This window comes from Acipenser ruthenus, chromosome 12 (genome assembly GCF_902713425.1).
Source record: "Acipenser ruthenus chromosome 12, fAciRut3.2 maternal haplotype, whole genome shotgun sequence".
Classification (NCBI taxonomy): domain Eukaryota; kingdom Metazoa; phylum Chordata; class Actinopteri; order Acipenseriformes; family Acipenseridae; genus Acipenser; species Acipenser ruthenus.
The window spans coordinates 26,814,131-26,835,743 of NC_081200.1; the positions used below are offsets into that span (position 1 = coordinate 26,814,131).

The 21,613-nt window shown below is 38.2% G+C and overlaps 1 protein-coding gene across 6 annotated transcripts in view; it reads right to left on the reverse strand.

The window, feature by feature from the left end:
• The window catches only part of LOC117417097 (dual specificity protein phosphatase CDC14AB-like), an 82,419-nt gene that overhangs the window by 19,440 nt on the left and 41,366 nt on the right, over nt 1–21,613 (reverse strand). For all 6 annotated transcript variants that reach the window (XM_059034729.1, XM_059034731.1, XM_059034727.1 and 3 more), the window contains 5 exons: nt 17,265–17,331; nt 11,667–11,729; nt 7,677–7,764; nt 6,295–6,525; nt 1,864–2,002 (listed from right to left, as the gene is read on the reverse strand). In XM_059034729.1, coding sequence (XP_058890712.1) covers nt 1,864–2,002; nt 6,295–6,525; nt 7,677–7,764; nt 11,667–11,729; nt 17,265–17,331 — 588 coding nt within the window. The remainder of the gene's footprint in view (nt 1–1,863; nt 2,003–6,294; nt 6,526–7,676; nt 7,765–11,666; nt 11,730–17,264; nt 17,332–21,613) is intronic.

Below are 21,613 nucleotides of genomic sequence, written 5' to 3' on the forward strand. Positions count from 1 at the left end.
AGCCAAATGGCAATATATTTTACACAACCCAAACTCACACCCTAATAAAGATGTATAATGCACCTCATTGGCTCCGGTCTAGACTTTCTCTGTATCAGAGATGTACTGTAAACTAATTTCCATTAATTAAAATCATCACATGCAAGATAGGGCTTCTGTTTAGGACCATCCCATACTGATAAAGTACTAAGTGCTTTTCCACAAACTGAAGAGAATTACTAAACCAAATGGTTTTCCCAGGAGGAACAGTACATTCTAGTTCAATAGGACATGACCCCGGTCTGAACTTGGTGGGTTCCTACAGTACCTCTGCTAATGACCATGCTGTAATAGAGGATGTTAATAAGGATCACTAGCATTAAAGCAATCAAACAAGTAGCAATACATTTTAGAAGCAATACGACACATTTACAACACACTTCCTAAATATGTTGAGATGTATTCATTGACAAAAGAGCACTTTTTAAATGACCATCAAAAAGATATTGTGCAAATGAGACCAATGCATAAAGTGAGGCCTGAAACAAAAAACGCACACACAAACACACACTGCTGAACAGAAGAGTGTTTCTCTCGTTCCTTTAACAGGCAAGTTGATGTGGTAGGGGGTACTCCTGAGAGATTTAGTTGCTGTAATATGGTATGCATTAAACCTAATTCAAAATGAAAGAATTTGAATAAGTTTTCTTTTTTTTTTTTTTTTAAATGTAGTCGTTGCCAATTAGTTTTTATTATTTTCTCCCCAATTTGAAATGCCCAATTATTTTTTAGGCTCAGCTCACCGCTACCACCCTGACTCGGGAGGGACGAAGATGAACACACGCTGTCCTCTGAAGCGTGTGCCGTCAGCCGCCCGTTTCTTTACACACTGCGAACTCACCGTGCAGCCACCTCAGAGCTACAGCATCGGAGGACAACTACAGGGGTCGCTGGTGCACGGTGAGCCGAGGACACCCTGGCCGACCTAACCCTCTCTCCCCCTGGGCGACGCTCGGCCAATTGAGTGCCACCCTCTGGAAGCTCCCGTCCACGGTCGGCTGTGGAATAGCCTGGACGCGAACTCGCGATGTCCAGGCTATAGAGCGCATTCTGCACTCTAGCGAGTGCTTTTACTGGATGCGCCACTCGGGAGCCCCAAAGTTTTCTTTTTAACTTGCATCTTGCATCATACCTGGGGCATATCCATCCAGTTATATCACACTGTTTTTAAAGTACACAATGAAACAGTATTTGGCGCGATAGTTTTAGCAGCATGTTGTTGGTTATGCTCGAGCTGGTGTCTAAAATAAAGCCTACAATAAAAACTGAAATTCATGGTCAAATTCATGGCCAAGGTAAGGAGGCTGTGTGGTCCAGTGGTTAAAGAAACAGGCTTGTAACCAGGAGGTCCCCAGTTCAAATCCCACCTCAGCCACTGACTCATTGTGTGACCCTGAGCAAGTCACTTAACCTCCTTGTGCTCCGTCTTTCGGGTGAGATGTAATTGTAAGTGACTCTGCAGCTGATGCATAGTTCACACATCCGAGTCTCTGTAATTCGCCTTGGATAAAGGCGTCTGCTAAATAAACAAATAATAATAACACAAAGGTGAATTACATGCCACTGGTCATGAGTCATTTATGATTATCCTGCCAGTATTTCTCCCAATGACAGTACAACTTTCCGATGCCCAGTTTAATTCCATGGCACTTCACACTCTACTTTGGGGCAGTTCCAAAATGCTCAGATATATTTAGCATGTTTTTCAGAAACAAAACTAGGAAATGTATAAAAACATAACGCGTGTTGGAAGTCTCACTGGTTAAAACACACTGCATTTACACAAAGTATGGCTATTTTACAGCAAGCTTAAAATGTACTTACTCCTCTAGAAAGTGCTGCTGTGGTCCAATGATAGACCCGGGTCGACATATCCTGATCCATGCAATGGTCTCTGCAGCTGTGAACTTGTAGTGCTTCATTAGATAGCAAGCTATTAATGTTCCTGTTCTCCCCAAGCCAGCTGGAAGGAAAGGAAACAATACATTTTAAATCAGTTTCCAAAAGCTACAGCACTTCTTTATAAGTGGTGTTAGACTGTTCAAACTGTATTGAATTTATGGGTGGTCAATTATAAATCACCAAACAGAATCTCCAATATACTGCTATATAAGCATTTCATACATGCACACATTTCTGCCCTAGATTCATAGTGATTCTGGGTTCTTTTGAATATGTTCCTATTAGCTTATTGTACATTATGCAATGAAGTGGAAAATCATTTTTCCATTAACAGACATGGGGCCCTATTCTCAAAGTTTTAACTTTTGTTATTTCATGCCCAGACTAAGACTGGCTTATTTATTTTTTTACTGCAACATTTTAAAAAAGCTTTTAATACTTTGTGAACATGGCTCATACTAACTTATCTTTAAGAAAATATCTCCACCAAGTGGACAATTAGTGTAATTACAGTCTTCATGTTTTAACAGTAATGGAAATCAGAAGAAACAAATTGTAATGAACTAAATTATACATGTGACTACGTTTCTAACAATAGTAAATACCAACAAAAAAAATTATATATATATATATATATATATATATATATATATATATATATATATATATATATACACACACACTGTATATATATATATATATATATATATATATATATATATACACACACACACACACACACACACACACACACACAGTGCCTATAGAAAGTCTACACCCACTTTCAAAATGTTCACCTTTTGTTGTCTTATAGCCTGGAATTAAAATGTATTAAAATAGTTTTTTTTTTTTTTTCATTTATCAACACATCCTACCCCACAACTTCCAAAGTGAAAAAAATATTCTAGAAATTTGTAGAAAATTAATTAAAAATAAAAACTGAAATAGCTCGGTTGGATAAGTGTCCACCCCCCTTGTAATTACAATCCTAAATAAGCTCAGGTGTAACCAATCGCCTTCAAAATCACACACCAAGTTAAGTGGCCTCCACCTGTGTTAAATTGTAGTGATTCACATGATTTCAGGATAAATTCAGCAGTTCCTGTAGGTTCCCTCTGCTGGGTAGTGCATTTCAAAGCAAAGACTCAACCATGAGCACCAAGGCGCTTTCAAAAGAACTCCGGGACAAAGTTGCTGAAAGGCACAGATCAGGGGATTGATATAAAAAAATATCACAGGCCTTGAATATCCCTTGGAGCACGGTCAAGACGATTATTAAGAAGTGAAAGGTGTATGGCACCACCAAGACCCTGCCTAGATCATGCTGCCCCTCCAAACTGGATGACCGAGCAAGAAGGAGACTGATCAGAGAGGCTACCAAGAGGCCAATGGCAACTTTGCAAGAGCTACAGGCTTTTATGGCCAAGACTGGTCAAAGTGTGCATGTGACAACAATATCCCAAGCACTCCACAAATCTGGCCTGTATGGTAGGGTGGCAAGAAGGAAGCCATTACTCAAGAAAGCCCATCTTGAATCCCATTTGAAGTATGCAAAAAAACACTTGTGGTCTGCGAAACTAAAATGGAACTTTTTGGCCTAAATGCGAAGTGTTATGTTTGGCGCAAACCCAACCAGCGCACCACCCAAAGAACACCATCCCTACTGTGAAGCATGGTGGTGGCAGCATCATGTTATGGGGATGTTTCTCACCGGCAGGTACTGGGGCACTTGTCAGGATAGAAGGGAAAATGAATGGAGCAAAGTACAGAGAAGTCCTTGAGGAAAACCTGCTGCCCTCTGCAAGAAAGCTGAAACTGGGACGGAAGTTCACCTTTCAGCATGACAACGACCCAAAGCACACAGCCAAAGCTACACTGGAGTGGCTAAGGAACAAAAAGGTAAATGTCCTTGAGTGGCCCAGTCAGAGCCTCGACCTAAATCCAATCGAAAATTTGTGGCATTACTTGAAGATTGCTGTCCATCAACGCTCCCCAAGGAACTTGACAGAGTTTGAACAGTTTTGTAAAGAAGAATGGTCAAATATTGCCAAATCTAGGTGTGCAAAGTTGGTAGAGACCTATCCCAAGGTGCTTCCACCAAGTATTAACTCAGGGGGGTGGAGACTTATCCAATTATGCTCTTTCAGTTTTGTATTTAATATAAAAAATTTTTCTCAATAAAAACTTTTTTCCCCTTAACAGTGTGGAGTATGGTGTGTAGATAAGTGGGAAAAAAATCCTAATTTAAATGCATGAAACTCTGAGACACTGACACAACAAAATGTGAAGAAAGTTCAAGGGGAGACTTTCTATAGGCACTGCATATATACACACACACACACACACACACACACACACACACACACACACTGCTGTGCAAAAGTCTTATACCACAGAAATGCAGCTACTGTGCCGTCTCTGAAACGTTTTAACGAGTGTGTAAAATACCCTTTCACACAGCATGAAATTGCGCAATCTATGCCGGTGTAATACCGTCATAACCCTTTCACACAGCCAGAGATCGCGCGAGTACAACTTTCAAACCTGTCAATCAACAGATTAATTCTCATGGCAACAACAGACTATTCACTGACAAGACCTAACACATGCACACAGTGCTTAATTTGTAAAGAAAGAGGTGCCGGGGCGCAAGCAATGACAATAATACCAACCCTAAGAAGAGCATATTCAAAATCATAACACGTTTATTTGAAAGAGTATTGTACATACTAGTGTTAGATGTTTACAATCACGTATTCTACATTAAAAATAAAAAAAAAGTCCAGAAGGACGATATTGACGAAAAAACGCACCCCAACACGAACATTGGTTTGACCCACGGTTTGCACTATTATCAGCGATGTGTATGCAACAGAAGCCACTGGTAGATTACAAAAACGATTAATTAAACTTAGGCTAGGTAGTTGTTAACTTAGTATGTTTTATTCTCTATTAATTAAATTATATTCATTGAAAAAGGCAAGAGAACCAGATTGTTATTATTTTTATTGTTTTGGTTTAATATAATATAGCAGGCTAATGTTCCTATTGAAGTAGCCTACAATATATTTTTTTTCATTAAAGTTGCCGTTGTTCTTTGTTGAAATTAATGTTGAGCTTTCATATTTTGTTGTATACTACTCATTTAATCAAACCAAGTACTGTAAGAAGTTGCTTGTATCGTTCATGGCATTTTTCAAATCTAGTAAGCTTATTTGTGTATAAAAAACGAGAATAGAGTTGCAGCTAGTGTCATCTTACTTAAAAGGCACTCAAGCTGAAATCGTAAAAGTAATTTAAAGTAGGCTACACACGTGGCAGCGGACTGTCTCTCTAACGCGCACGCAAGAACTTGCAGACTTAATGCAACTGTGTTGAGAATTTCAAAAGAAAGCATTTTATGAGATTTTTAACTATAGGTACCGGCAAGGTGGTTCAGAAACTGCATAAAATATGATGGTTCTGTGGCGGTACAGGCAATTCACACAGACCTATAAGCCGCTACAGTGGCGGTTCTAAACCGTCATAACTCCTCTGTGTGAAAGCACCTTTAGACATGTTGCATTTTCCTACTGTGATGCATTATGAGCATCAACAATTTACTCAAAGCCTCCACTAGTGTTTTCTACTATTATAACAACCTTGACTTGCATAAAGAAGGAAAAACACAGAGTGAAATAGCTTGCATCACTTGATTTTCAACGACAAGCGTTGAATTGACAACAGAACTGGCAGAAGGCACAGGTGTCGTTGTCCATCAAATCAACAGTACGTAGGTCACTCTGGAAATCAGGACTAAAGGATGTGTTGCAGTAAGAATACCTCTGTTAAGAAAGGGGAACACGACTAAAAGGCTAAAATACGCACAAGAACACAGAAATTGGACTATGGAACAATGGTCAAAGTTGCTTTGGACTGTTCATGGATGGACGACGACACCTGTGTCTTCTGCCAGTTCTGTTGTCAATTCAACGCTTTTCTTCTTTCTATTCCTTAAGGATATTATCTTCAAGTATTGCTCATCCTGGTTAGACAGCTTTTTGGGTCTTCTAGTCCTGGGTTTGTCAATTGCAGATGATGTTTCTCTGTACTTGTTGATTATGCTTCGGATACCACAACTTGAAAATCAAGTGATGCAAACTATTTCACTCAATGTTTTTACTTCTTATCCAAGTCAAGGTTGTTATAATAGTAGAAAACACTAGGGGAGGCTTTGAGTAAATTGTTGATGCTCATAATGCATCAGAGTAGAAAAATGAAACATGTCTAAGACTTTTGCACAGCAGTGTATAAAAAAAAAAAGTATATTTTATTTAAAGGATCACCACTCAAGTATATTAAAAGATGCCATACCTTTACAATGTACTGCGACAGCACCATCCGTACTTTCACAGATGTGTAAAAACCTTCTCATTATGACATCACTGGGCGTACTCCCGTCAACGAAGAACAGGTCATAGTGGTCAAACCCCGCATCTGTAAAGCGACTGGCGTCATAAATCTTCTTATTGAGCCGGATGATGGTGGTGACGTTATGCTTTCGGAAGTAGGGAAAGTAGGCTTCAGGAGCATGGAGCGGGTACCCTGTAGAGAGAGAGAGGAGACAAAGATGAATACACACAACCCATTGAGAGAATTAAAACATAGGAACAAGATCAGCCACACTGTAAGGAACTGCTGAGGTGGTAACTGTTCACAAAACTTCAAGTCTGTTGTTTGAAGACTGTTTAAAAAATTAAAACAAGCATAACACATCCTTCCACTCTCACACACCAACACTCAGTCTGGTCTTGGCATCCTCCCCAAAACTGGATCCAAATCCATAATTCGTTCCAGGGTTATTGATTCAGGAGCACATTCATTACTTGAAGCAGTTGGTTGTTACATCTTTAAAAAGATGTGTTAGAACTCAAGATATGTATTATTTATATGGCTCGAGACTACGATTAAAGAAAAACAGTACTGAACCTAATTTATAGTGCAATGCAACAGCGCCGCCTACTGTCAAAACTGTGAATTGCAAAAGTTAATAAATACATTCCACACAGACATTAAACATTTATATATAATTATAAAAAGCGGAGACAAAACTATTAATGAGAAACTCAAAATAAGTGAGCCAAGACAGACTGTTACCACTTCTGTGACATTTAAAAACAAACAAACAAAATAAATAAAGCTTGACTTTTACTTTAACAAAGTGTAAAGTAATTTATAAATTGTGTGTGATGGGTTGGTTCAGGCAGCTAATGTGAAAATATTTTGAAATAGTTATTTATAATGTCATAGTATGCTATAGCCAAGGCAAATAAAGGAAACGCCCCAATAAGGAATGATGCCTCGTGGAATAATGCAGGCTCGGTATATTGAGAGAGAGAGGGCGTTTCTTTCAGCTCCATTAACACTCCAATCCATCTACAGTATTTACCAAGGCGACAGCAAAGCCAAGCTCAGCTACGAGCCATTCTGATTTTATTAATTAAATTTGGGTGGGGAGGGGTTTTTATAAATGAACTTCCTGTGTTACAAGTAATAGGACTCCAGAAGGTCCTATTAACTGTAACACAGCTAACAAATGGGGGAAGCACTTCCATCAGGCTTGTAGCACTGTGGTGGGGTAACTGCGGGTCACACAAGTGAAATTAAAAAAGTCTGCCTTGTATGAATGTGGTTATGCTGCTAGTGATATGTTCCGTGTTAGGAGGTCTGTATCGCGGGTACTGCTGCTTTCTTACCATGTTCAATTTTGCTTTTGGGATGAGGTCCACTAAAAGCCAAGAACTTCCCTGGTACAATCCAGTTGAAATCTCCGTTTTCTACACGCTGCAGAGAAAAAGAACGAGTAACAGTAAGAGATCCGTTTAAATAAAGAAAAACTTGAGCAGTGCTGAATCCTATTTAACTCAAGGGGCTGATCTGATCAACTTGTATCCTGCTGTGATTTTATACAGCACCAAGGAATAGACCCGGATTGCATCAACCGCTTATTTTTAGTGGCAATCCAGGAATGGTGGTTAATGCAAATCAAAAGGGGATTCCCCAGTGCTGTAAAATACTCTATGAAATCCATTTCAGCAAAGGCAGTATTTTTCAGAATTTTAGATACGTTGTTTGCTCTACTATTTTTACTTATTTTTCTATACTACTAGAGAAATCTGCAGTTGAGTGGTTTTATCTTTTCCAGTTCTGTATATAGGTCTGCAGTGTGGAGACAGTATCACCACCAACAAAACAATTTGTGAACGTATCATTTGTTTGATCTTGTGATGCTAGAAAACAGAAATACTAAACCCTGCGATACAAGAATGTAAACCAAAACATATTTCAACATTGAAGACACTAAGAAAGACTCCTAGTTTAAGTTTATTTTAGTATTACTGATCTACAGTATTGTGCAAAAGTTTTAGGCAGGTGTGAAAAAATGCTGTAAAGTAAGAATGCTTTCAAAAATAGACATGTTAATAGTTTATATTTATCAATTAACAAAATGCAAAGTGAGTGAACAGAAGAAAAATCTACATCAAATCAATATTTGGTGTGACCACCCTTTGCCTTCAAAACCGCATCAATTCTTCTAGGTACACTTGCACACAGTTTTTGAAGGAACTCGGCAGGTAGGTTGGCCCAAACATCTTGGAGAACTAACCACAGTTCTTCTGTGGATTTAGGCAGCCTCAGTTGCTTCTCTCTCTTCATGTAATCCCAGACAGACTAGATGATGTTGAGATCAGGGCTCTGTGGGGGCCATACCATCACTTCCAGGACTCCTTGTTGTTCTTTACACTGAAGATAGTTCTTAATGACTTTCGCTGTATGTTTGGGGTCGTTGTCATGCTGCAGAATAAATTTGGGGCCAATCAGATGCCTCCCTGATGGTATTGCATGATGGATAAGTATCTGCCTGTACTTCTCAGCATTGAGGAGACCATTAATTCTGACCAAATCCCCAACTCAATTTGCAGAAATGCAGCCCCAAACTTGCAAGGAACCTCCACCATGCTTCACTGTTGCCTGCAGACACTCATTCGTGTACCGCTCTCCAGCCCTTCGGCGAACAAACTGCCTTCTGCTACAGCCAAATATTTCACATTTTGACTCATCAGTCCAGAGCACCTGCTGCCATTTTTCTGCACCCCAGTTCCTGTGTTTTCGTGCATAGTTGAGTCGCTTGGCCTTGTTTCCACGTCGGATGTATGGCTTTTTGGCCGCAAGTCTTCCATGAAGGCCACTTCTGACCAGACTTCTCCGGACAGTAGATGGGTGTACCAGGGTCCCACTGTTTTCTGCCAATTCTGAGCTGATGGCACTGCTGGACATCTTCCGATTGCGAAGGGAACTAAGCATGATGTGTCTTTCATCTGCTGCAGTAAGTTTCCTTGGCCGACCACTGCGTCTACGGTCCTCAACGTTGCCCGTTTCTTTGTGCTTCTTCAAAAGAGCTTAGACAGAACATCTGGAAACCCCTGTCTGCCTTGAAATTTCTGCCTGGGAGAGACCTTGATGATGCAGTATAACTACCTTGTGTCTTGTTGCTGTGCTCAGTCTTGCCATGGTGTGTGACTTTTGACAGTAAACTGTCTTCAGCAACCTCACCTTGTTAGCTGAGTTTGGCTGTTCCTCACCCAGTTTTATTCCTCCTACACAGCTGTTTCTGTTTCAGTTAATGATTGTGTTTCAACCTACATATTGAATTGATGATCATTAGCACCTGTTTGGTATAATTGTTTAATCATACACCTGACTATATGCCTACAAAATCCCAGACTTTGTGCAAGTGTACCTAGAAGAATTGATGCTGTTTTGAAGGCAAAGGGTGGTCACACCAAATATGGATTTGATTTAGATTTTTCTTCTGTTCACTCACTTTGCATTTTGTTAATTGATAAATATAATCTATTAACATTTTTGAAAGCATTCTTACTTTACAGCATTTTTTCACACCTGCCTAAAACTTTTGCACGGTACTGTATGTGTGGCACTTGATAGTATGAGGAATGGCCACTATCCCTCCAGAACAAACAACAACACCTTGCAGAGTCTTCAGCCTATCCCCAGTGTTATGGCAGGTGTCCAACCACTGTATCCAGTATGTTCTGGTACATGACTGTATGAGAACACACATTCTACACAGTTATTTAAGGTATTGTGGCACAACACTCTTTATCCTTCTATATGTGTCAGGGGAATATCAAATCATGTCCTGTGCAGGGGTAAACACAGTGTTTCATAATGAAATGGTAACAAGCTTAATGAACTGTCCTTATTTGTAAAAGCATACCAGTCTTCATTCTCCAAGCAAAAGGAAATTACGCTCTGGACACTCCCAAAGCCTTGTTTGGTATTTATCGGTTCTCAACATAGCCAAAGGATTTTTATGCCAGCCTGATTGAAGCAGCTGCCCACCAATACAATTTGAATGTTTTGAATTTAACACACATGAATGCAACAAAAAATCTATACATCCAAATTATTGCTCCCCTGAAGTGTACCACTGTATTTTTGCATTTCCCATGCATTTCCCTATGCATTTAACATAGGTTTGCCATGTTTTTCAATAAGCTTTAGCATACCACTCTGCTTTACAGTGTTTACCTATGCTTTATTACACTTTGCTATGCTTTCACTGTGTGAAACTTTTATAAGGGAGCATGCTATACATTTTTTTTATTTCGATTCAAAACACATGTATTGTCAAAAGTTAAAAAGTAAATTCAAATGACATTTTCAGCAGTGTGGAGTAGTGGTTAGGGCTCTGGACTCTTGACCAGAGGGTTGTGGGTTCAATCCCACGTGGGGGACACTGCTGCTGTACGCTTGAGCAAGGTACTTTACCTAGATTGCTCCAGTAAAAACTCAACTGTATAGATGGATTGTATTTAAAAAATAATGTGTAAAAAATAATGTGATATCTTGTAACCATTGTAAGTCGCCCTGGATAAGTGCATCTGCTAAGAAATAAATAATAATAATAATAATAATAATAATAATAATAATAATAATAATAATAATAATAATAATAATAATAATAATAAATTTACCCCCCTTACATTTAGGAACTGTTATTATTGCAAGTGGTTCTTATTGCAATTACTTAAATATTGTGTTAGTTGTATTTTTTGAAAAGGTGCTTTGACCGTCAGTGCTAGTTGCCTGTCATAGACATATGTAACACAGATACAAATCACCCAAAGAGGCTTTATATTAGTAAGCGCCAGCCCCATCTAGAGCACTGCTGTGTAGTGCCAGGAACATCATATAAAAGATAAGGGGAAAAATGTATTTTGAAGCTACTGACTAGCTATTAATTGTAGCTGAAACCACAGGCTGTCAATGCTAAGGTGTTCAGTCTGGAATTTAAACGTTTTTCAAGTGGTCAACATGTCAAATGTGAAATACAAGAGTTGTGGTGTTCATACAGGAGGACGTGCAGTGTTTTTTTTGTTTGTTTTTTTATTCTTTTCCATGTACACAAAACTGTTGTACACACATAGTCTCCTACTGATTAAGGTTGTAGTGTTTCATAATGCAGTAACAGCTCTCTAATGGAGGGTTATTCATGAAGGCTTTTTTGATTGGTTACAAAAATACTCCAGTAAGTTGAAGTTTAAAACATGTTTAATCCTAACGGAAATTAAAGGGAATCCAACATCCCTTTTACAAGCACTGCTGTGTGTTTTGGGCTGGATGTCTTCATTGATCGATGTGGAAAGTTAAAAGATACTTACTTCGTAATGCTCATATTCATCCACATCAAATGTTTCAAAATCAAAGAAGCCGTGCTGCAGGGCCTGAAAAACAGGGGACAGGAGGAGCAGGTAAAGTACATGTGTGGATATGGCAAAACGTTTACAGAACTGAGAAAGTAGAAAAAGTGTAAAATAGAAAAAAAGTGTGTTAAAAGTGTATAAAGGGGCTCCCGAGTTGCGCATCCAGTAAAAGCACTCATGTAGAGTGCAGGATGCGCCCTATAGTCTAGACGTCGCCAATTCAAGTCCAGGCTATTCCTTTGCCGACCAAAGCCGGAAGCTCCCAGGTGGCAGCGCACAATTGGCCAAAACGCCGCCTGGAGGGAGGGAGGGAGGGTTATGTCGGCCAGGCTGTCCTCGGCTCACCACACACCAGCGACCCCTGTGGTCTGGCCGGGCGCCTGCAGGCTTGTCTGTAAGCTGCCCAGGGCTGCGTTGTCCTCCGACACTGTAGCTCTGGGTGGCTGCATGGTCTGTCTGCAGTGTGTAAAAAAGCGGGCGGCTAAAGGCACACACTTCGGAGGGCAGCGTGTGTTCATCGTCACCCATCCCGAGTCAGTGCAGGGGTGGTAGCGGTGAGCTGGCCTAAACAAAAAACTAATTGGACACTACTAAATTGGGGAGAAAACAACTAGCGACTACTCAATTTTAAAAAAAGACAAAAAAAAACACGTGTATAAAAGCAGACATAATGTCTGAATAAATATCACATTTGGAAATTAAACAAATTGAAAAGATTATTTTAATATTTGAAATTGAATATGGGTATTTAATAAGGTAATACCTTAATTATGGCTGCAAATTCATAATGAATTCCAACTGAATACCACATGAACAACACCTGAATATCTTAGGCACTTCCTCCGAGTTCTGAAGTAATTCATTTTGAATTCAGCCCTGTAAATTCATGAGGATTTAATTACCTGTATTCATTCCATGTCACTTTGTAACAAATTATGTTGATCAAATGTATAAGGCATGAACACTTCATAATCCCCTGGTGAGCAAGTAAGAGGGTACGAATTAGTGAAGCATAATTAATTAGGAATGGACGGAGGTGAAAAGGGAATCTAAATGTTTTTAAATCATAATGAATTAATAAGGCTGAATTCAAAATTAATTCAGAAGTCAGAGGAAGTGTCTCAGATATTCAGGTGTTATTCCTGTGGTATTCAGCCAGAATTCATTATGGATTTGTGGCCATTATTATAAAGCGTTACCCATAATAAAGATACTAAAAGTAAAAGTAAAAAAAAAAAAAAAAAGTTCTAAAAAGCACTTTCAGATTTTTAATTTCAGAAATAAAGATTACTATATATCATTCCCTGTCAGTGCAACAGCAGACCGTTACAATACCAACAATACCAGAGCGTGAACACAAAGTCTGGAAAAGAAAGAGCGTTTTAAAAGGTCACCTTATTGTTTGGGAGAACAGAAATGTTATACTACCCTGGAGATCAGAAATGCATCACTCAGATTCAGAGATTTCATTAATAAACACAAGCCTGCTTTACGTGCATTATTCAAGACAAGTTCTTTTCAGGGCTCCTGCAACCTGATCCATCAGCAGCTTTAGAAGTCTGATAAGAAGGCAGACGGCTGTACATACAAGCAGGCCGGCTGTACATACTGTAGCTACAGTGCAGACAGTAGGTCCTTTAGCATAAGATTATGAATAGTACCTTTTTTTGTTGCTTTATTGTTCATACATTTCCTGTTTATACAATAAAATTTAGATTTTTTTATATTTAGTAGTAAATTGCTTTTTTTTTTTTTAAGGGCGGGGGGGGGAGGGGGGGCCTTACTAGAAAAAGACTGAGATCCACCGTTGTAAAAACTTTAAAAGATTTAAAACCTGATCTGTTTAAACTTAGACCCTTTGTGGTATTTTCTGTACAAAAATACACAAACATGCTGTAGCACCGTTGGGTTTACATAACCTTGGCACATAATGAACCCTAAAAAATATTTAAGAAAACCAGGTAGATTCTGCCATGAGGGTATAAATCCACAATAACCTTGTTGTCCTTTATTGACACTTTACCTTTGCATGCTATTGTAAGTCACTGTCCTGCTAATTGCCCAAGAGATTTCCCTTTAAAAATCTCTCTCCGATTCTACTCTGAGTTCTTTCTATATATGACAGGTTCATTAGATAACCCCTGCTCAGCCTTCCTGATCAGGCACTTGATTTACAGTTCACAAACCTTTACTAACCTGAAGTGAACTACAAGCTACATTTATTACAGCTCTTTGCTTGTTCCGTCTCCAGGGATTTACAGGAGTGTAGGATGGGAATGTTTAACATTGTCCAGGTGGAAAATATATTACCTATAAGCCCTGACTTCAGACACTTGTGTAATTAAGAATAGGTAGGGCCACTTGAGTCAAGTGCGATTCGGAGGTAGATGTGACCAGTGCTTGTAAGTGATTCCTTGTAGTTTTCGAAACCAAGGTTAATTGCTCAAAATAGAGCAGGTGCTCTTGCCATCACAACAGATGTGACATGTCATTATTTAATGGTATTTAGCAGGATCACAACAAAGGAAGGTGTGTGACTGTTTAAGAGCGATTCAGAACAATGTCCTGGAGCTTGGATGCCTTTTCGCATTTGTTGAACGACATAGAGAAGTCATGATAACACATCGGCCAACAATTAACGTTAATATCCAGGACTGTAAAAAGAACATTTTCTTCCAGTTACAAAATTTCCACAACTGTCATCTAACATTTCAAAGAGGGGCAGTGTTCGCGCTAGGCCGCGCCATTGCGCCAATGCCCCCCTGAAATAAAAGATGTACCGCTGAATTCCTCTTAACGCGCCCGTGTGTCCCCCTTCCCAGAACACACGCAATACCAATACGCAGTAAATTAATGTATTTGTATTAACATGACATGTCTGACGACAGGCTAATCTTTTTTACTTGTTTGTTTACACTTGCGTTTTCATAATTAAACTCCCTTGCTTTTATTCTCCAGTCCAGTAGAATGCGCTCACACCCTCCCTGGTTACAGTCAGTTTCACAGTAAAGCCTGTACGACAACATCAGGCTTGTTAACAACATGGCCCGGCGCAAATATATAACCTTGTATCCCTGTTACACCCGACCATTACTTCTGGAAGAATAAATAATCAGCTTCGGCAGTGACTGTTGAAATGTAAGCTATTCTATTTGTGCTTAAAAATACTGTGAAATTCATCCGCTGTAAAAGTATCTATTTGCTAGACAAAATATCTGTCTGATGTTTGTAGATATGGAGTGACCTAGCAAGTGAATGGGAGAAATGTGTACTGCAGTACAGTTTATAGACAAAGTGCAGTAGATTTGTGAAACGAAAACCGCATCATTGATTAAAACAAAACAACCAAAAAAAAGTAGCCTATGGTAACGTTATAACATATGTGAATTTTGTCTTTTCTATGACAAAAAATGCTAATATTCAGGGCCAAAATAATTTAGTATGTGTTAAGCACCAACTGTCTCTTGGCCATTTCGCCAGTAGGCCTATAACGGCATGATTTTATATATATATATATATATATATATATATATATATATATATATATATATATTGTAAGGCAGCGGGATGTGTGAGACAGCAGGGAGGGGGTTAAAACCTCCCGGAAGAGTAAAACGCGCCTTTTTGTTTATTGTTTAATTTAGTTTTGTTAATTGTTTTATTGTGTAATATTCCCTGCACCCGGGGGTGATTAAAAATTAGAACCAGGTGCAGGGTATTTAAGACGTGCAGCCAGTCTGCACGGGGCTGCTGTGTGGAAAGCCCGCTTGGAAGTGTGTGCAAGCGTACGGGAGAGAAGTATTGCCGGTAAACCTGTTGGTGGTGTGAAACCTGTGTTTATTTTGTTTTCTTGTTTGGCAGGTAAACGGCTTAGCCGTCCTGCGAGTCAGCCAGGGACCTGCCGTTTAGTTAGTGCTCGAAGAGGAGCTAGGTGTTTATATTGTGTTTGTTTTGTTTTGTGTTTTATTAAAGAATTAGCGCGTCAGCGCTTAAAAACTCCATTCAGTGTGTTGGGTTGTATTTTTAAAGGGGCAACGAACCTGTGTAGCAGCGTTTCGTTTACTATGTATATATATATATATATATATATATATATATGTGTGTGTGTGTGTGTGTGTGTATGTGATTTTATACAGCACTGTATATAATACATCTTGCATTGAGAAAACACCAACAGTTATTATGTAATACAATGCACATGCAGTCACAGTTTTGGTAAGTAGCATTTTCAAAAACATATCATTATATGCAGTATTAAAATATGTTAAAATATAGCAAATCCACATTTTTTAGTGTTCTGTGTAACACGGGCCATTCATTTAAATACAGAGTACCTGAAACAGATATATGCGTTTATCATATCAACAACATCCACGTGTGTTGTAAAAATAGAGAAAAAGATGTTTTGAAAACTGTCCAAAATACTTACTTGGGGACTAAGAATGAAAAATGTCAAGAAAAAAAAATGCCATTTTTGATATGGAAATTGTCAAAATAAAAGGGGCAGCTGGAAGGTAAGAATTTAATATATAAAAATACATGATTGCTTTCTTTTGCTATCACGGAATAAATAGTCCTATGTCATTTCTGAGTGACTGAGTTTAGCACAGAGACTTTGTTGATTTTAATTAATTAGTAATTACAATAAAATGATGTTGATGTTTCCAACAACTAGTAAGGGACTATTTTTTTTATCCAAAAGTAAATATAATATATTTTCCGTTATAATACTGTAACGTTTATAATTGTGTCCATCACACACTCCAAGGCTCTTGTGCGTTTTGGTGTATCATGTTATTTTACAGATCTTTTTTTCTGTTTTTGACTCTCAGATGCGGGTACGTGGTGGACTACATTTTTTGGAAAGTTGTACGCAACTTAAAAAGATTGAAAACCCCTGTTCTAATGTGATTTGGTACAATGAATGTCCTCTACTCAGTGAGACACCAGCATCACTGTGACACATTTCCCAATATTTTACCCAAAAGTGACAGTATTGTAGAGACACCTTGGTTGTGTCTACAGCTTTACAGTTCTTTTTTTTGTTCTTCAAAAACAAAAGGTCAGTAAACTCTGTTGGCATATTTAAAACAGACAAAAATAAGAAATGGTGGTTGGTTCTGAATCAAACATATTGACCCCCTCACTGAAGAAAATGTCACCCTAAAATTTGGAGAGGGGGCCACATTGACTCTCAGTCTGTAAGTCCTGGAGCAAACATTGGAGGGGAGAACAAAGTTGAGCATAATTGCAATCAAATCCCCAAAGCTTCAATTAGTCCAGCACCAGGACTGCGAGATTCACCCTTAAGTTGACCCTAGCTACCTTGGCAGTTTGCCCATGAGTACACCCATACATTTCCCCTCCATTACTCGAAAATATAAAGCAAACAATAGCAAGGAAAGGCATTACAAATGATATCCGATTCTGTTCAACTTCCCTACCTCTAAATAAGCAACAAAGAACAGATAAATTCTACCAAATTACTTGATGGTCAAACACACATTCTCAGCCAGCCAGAATCAAATGGCATCCTAAACATGTTGGCATTCTTACCTTTCTGACTCCGTGTAAACAATCAAGAACTGTTAGGTTGTATGTGCAATTTCCAAGGGAAGCATCCCTGAAAGAGACAGAAACAGAGACGCATGTTAGATACAATGGTGAGCCAAGATGTTAATGTTAAAAGGGGAAACACAACAAGTTTCAAGGATGAGATACAAAACAAAGCCATGTGGGTCTATTTTAATGACCTAAAAACAGTGGCAGATCTTAATACCACCTCCCCAAAATGTATGCTAAACCTTATTGTATGTAGTGATTTTACAAAGTTGGTCAATAAAAAAATAAAAATCACCCATAAAACACCAGCGGGATTCATGCAGACTTCAGGTGCAGTGGTATTTACCAGACTTGGGATCATATAGTTATAAATATGGTTTGTGAAAAGTAACTATTATTTGAAAATAATTAAATACATATTGCAGAAAGTAACTTATTTGAAAATAAATACAAATTGTAAATAATTTCAAATAATTAAATACAGATTGCAGAAAGTAACTATTTGAAAATATTTAAATATGGTTTGTGGAAAGCAATTATTAATCGAAAATATTTAAATACGAGTAAAGTAGTTGCAATACTTTAAACGCTTCATAAATATGTAACTGTAACATACAACAGCCTAATTATTATCCTGCATTCTAAGCAGGTTAAGCCTTGTCCTTGTTAACCACTCAATTATCTTTTGGAAACTGCTCTATTGCAATTATATTTAATTTGATCAATTAATTGAAATATTTGAATATTTTATTTCAGTGGGTAAATATTTGAAAACAATGAAATCTCTTTAAATCACTGGTTTAATGGCCTGTTTGAAAGTTATTGAATTGAACATGTTTAGCATTTTCCTCGTTAGAAATCCTCCTCAACCACCATGTGTTAATTGCAAGACTTGGTACATAATTATACATTTAGGGTAATAATTAGGTTTTAGTTTTTGATTATTCATTAAATATTTGAGAATAGTTGAAGATGCCCAAATAATATTTGACTTTGTGCAATTAATATTTGAATATTTAAAAACAAAATTAATTTGATTTATTTGACCATATATTTTTAAATATTTCAACTATTTGAAATAGTTAGCGTTTACAAATAAAATATCAAATACAACTATATCCCAGGTCTGTTATTTACATCAGTGTAGTATGCTTCTCCGCACCCTACTCTGTGTTCTGGTTGATACCGCTTGCCAAATGCCTGTCTTGTTTAGGTTATTGTGCAGATGTACTTCAAATGGATATCCCCAATTTTGAAGCACTTTGAATAAAAACCATGTGATGAGAGGGCTTCCAATCGTGCTACCACAGACCACAAGAGGAAACTACTGTTACTGCATTCTCGCTTCCACTTGAAAAGGTTACTGAGTGAACTAAAGTGTGAATGTTATCATGGAGTCATTAGCTTCTGCTGAAATGTGTGTCACATCTCCAAACACCAAGACACTGTCACAGACCCTTGCTGTTTAAATATCACATTTATTCAGAAATACAAAAAAAAAAAAAAAAAGACTGCTTTTATTCTGTCCATTCATTGTAACCCACAACACATACAGTAAACACAAGCTTGTTTGGATTCCGACTGTTTGGCATTCTGTGGAAGGGAGGATTGATGTACTGTAATTAAGAAATGAGTGCACCACTGGAAAAATAACAGCGACTCACGTAACCACAACTGTGTGTTATTTGTATATTTTATTATTAGTATCAGTTAAGTGGTGACCTGAAGGCACTTAGTGGTGGAGCTGCTGTGGTTGTTTCAGATTTCAACTAATGAATATTTTAATAAGTATTCAGTAACCGCAAGCGTAGATAAGCAAAAAAGCCAAAAAGCTCAAGTTAGATAATTATATGAATATGAACACATTAGTTCCGCTCTGAATGGCTAGGGGTTGCTGTCAGTCAACTCAGTGGTCTGCTGTGGTTTCACTGTCACTTCACCCTGTTCTGACAGATCTCATCGCCTGAAGCAGCGCTAGAATGCTCTCATTTGTTTAAATGCCTTTCAATCATCAGACCGGCACAGACTGTGCACTTTCATTTGCCAGCTACAGCGTCTGTCATTCAATGTGCCGACTTTGAAATTAGCGGGTAAGGTGGAGGTAAGCTTTTGCTAAATATACGGTGACAGTTACTTGTTAGATTTAAAAATGTGGTGCAAGAGGAAAACACTAAATGAGTATTATGCAGTATACCCTGACTATGAAGTGAAAACTGTAAAGAAACGTGGGACAGGAGATGAAGAAACTATCCTGGTATGTAACTGTGCAAAGCAGAAGTCACCGCGAAGGCAAACAGAATGGTGGAACACATGCAATCACAAGATCATAAAAATATGAAGGATAGCGCTCAGAAACTGTCTTAAAAAAGTACAATGGAAGCTTGCTTGGTGAAAACGCAGGAAAAAACAAGAATCCGGTGCTGGTTTACCTCATGATTTAATCCGTGGTGTGTGTTGTGAAGCGATTCTGCTCAATGCTACTAGTTGAGGGAGGTGTCCTGAAAACATGGTATCTGAGTCCAGTTCAGACAGGAAGCTCAGACTCCAAATAATAAATGCAAGTTAGTTCTGTTCAAATATTTTTTCCAGTAAACATATGCTATTAAAGTCTGTGTAATAAACTTTTTTATGCTGCAGTTTATTTGAGAGTTTCAATTCAAAGATGATAGTTTTGGGATATGCCTGCTTGTCGCTGAGCATTTTATATCAAAGCTGCCCATAGGCCCCTCCGCAGAGTGACGTCCTCGGTCCCGCGATAAATAGTCATTGTGCGGAGATGTCTCTTTTGCCTTTCACAGACAAGTTTAACCTTTTCCCAGAGCTCCTTCTACAAGTTTTTCTGGAGTTCCCTTGCAATTAATTATTGGAAGTACGCTCGCCACTTCCCCGGAATCGGAAACTGAAGGCTGAGCTAAAGCTACACAACTGCGTTTCATTTAACAAAAAAAAAAAAAGTATATTATTATATATATATATATATATATATATATATATATATATATATATAGTGCCTATAGAAAGTCTACACCCCCGTGAACTTTTTTCACATTTTGTTGTGTCAGTGCCTCAGAGTTTCATGCATTTAAATGAGGATTTTTTTTCCACTTATCTACATGCCATACTCCACACTGTTAAGGGGAAAAAAGTTTTTATTGAGAAAAAAATTATATATTAAATACAAAACTGAAAGATCATAATTAATAAAAGATTATGAGTTAATACTTGGTGGAAGCACCTTTGGCAGCAATTACAGCTGTGAGTCTGTTGGGATAGGTCTCTACCAACTTTGCACACCTAGATTTGGCAATATTTAACCATTCTTCTTTACAAAACTGTTCAAGGTCTGTCAAGTTCCTTGGGGAGCGTTGATGGACAGCAATCTTCAAGTCATGCCACAAATTTTTGATTGGATTTAGGTCGGGGCTCTGACTGGGCCACTCAAGGACATTTACCTTTTTGTTCCTTAGCCACTCCAGTGTAGATTTGGCTCCAGTGTGCTTTGGGTCGTTGTCATACGGAAAGGTGAACTTCCATCCCAGTTTCAGCTTTCTTGCAGAGAAACATCCCCATAACATGATGCTGCCACCACCATGCTTCACAGTAGGGATGGTGTTCTTTGGGTGCTGTGTTGGTTTTGCGCCAAACATAACGCTTTGCATTTAGGCCAAAAAGTTCAATTTTAGTTTTGTCAGACCACAAAACTTTTTGCCACATGGCTACAGAATCTACTGTATATATATATATATATATATATATATATACTGTATATACAGACGTGCTCAAATTTGTTGGTACCCTTACAGCTCATTGAAATAATGCTTCATTCCTCCTGAAAAGTGATGAAATTAAAAGCTATTTTATCATGTATACTTGCATGCCTTTTGGTATGTCATAGAATAAAGCAAAGAAGCTGTGAAAAAAGATGAATTATTGCTTATTCTACAAAGATATTCTAAAATGGGCTGGACACATTTGTTGGTACCCCTTAGAAAACATAATAAATAATTAGATTATAGTGATATTTCAAACTAATTCGTTTCTTTAATTCATAAAGTCTTTAAGTCATTCAGCCTATTTAAATGGAGAAAAGTAGTCACTGTGCTGTTTGGTACCATTGTGTGCACCACACTGAACATGGACCAGAGAAAGCAAAGGAGAGAGTTGTCTGAGGAGATCAGAAAGAAAATAATAGACGAGCATGGTAAAGGTAAAGGCTACAAGACCATCTCCAAGCAGCTTGATGTTCCTGTGACAACAGTTGCAAATATTATTAAGAAGTTTAAGGTCCATGGAACTGTAGCCAACCTCCTTGGGCGCGGCTGCAAGAGGTAAATCAACCCCAG